Raw genomic sequence first — 285 nt, forward strand, 5'->3', positions numbered from 1 at the left:
AATGCATACAAGACCTTAAAACAAATTTCTCACACCATATATCTCCTCCACCAAAGAAAATATTAACAGAGTCTCCATCACCATCTGTCTAGCACCTCCTTCACCCTATACTAATCCTAAGAGAAATAACCGCCGCTTCACCTCACTAAACAAGGCGCGGTCAGGAACGGTCGAAGTAACGGCAGATCCCTCCAGATTGGCACTTGTGTTTGTGACACAGAGAGGTGACATGGTGCCTGCGGTTGTGTCACATGCGTTGGCCTTGCTAAGCTGCTCCATCCTGAG

The 285-nt window shown here is 47.4% G+C and overlaps 1 protein-coding gene across 1 annotated transcript in view; it reads right to left on the reverse strand.

Annotated features, from left to right (window-relative positions):
• Positions 1-285, reverse strand: part of LOC119594008 — a gene marked incomplete in the record, with an annotated part of 54209 nt that overhangs the window by 53145 nt on the left and 779 nt on the right. The window contains 1 exon segment of the mRNA XM_037943036.1: positions 142-280. Coding sequence (XP_037798964.1) covers positions 142-279 — 138 coding nt within the window.

This window comes from Penaeus monodon, chromosome 33 (assembly GCF_015228065.2).
Source record: "Penaeus monodon isolate SGIC_2016 chromosome 33, NSTDA_Pmon_1, whole genome shotgun sequence".
In the NCBI taxonomy this organism is placed as follows: domain Eukaryota; kingdom Metazoa; phylum Arthropoda; class Malacostraca; order Decapoda; family Penaeidae; genus Penaeus; species Penaeus monodon.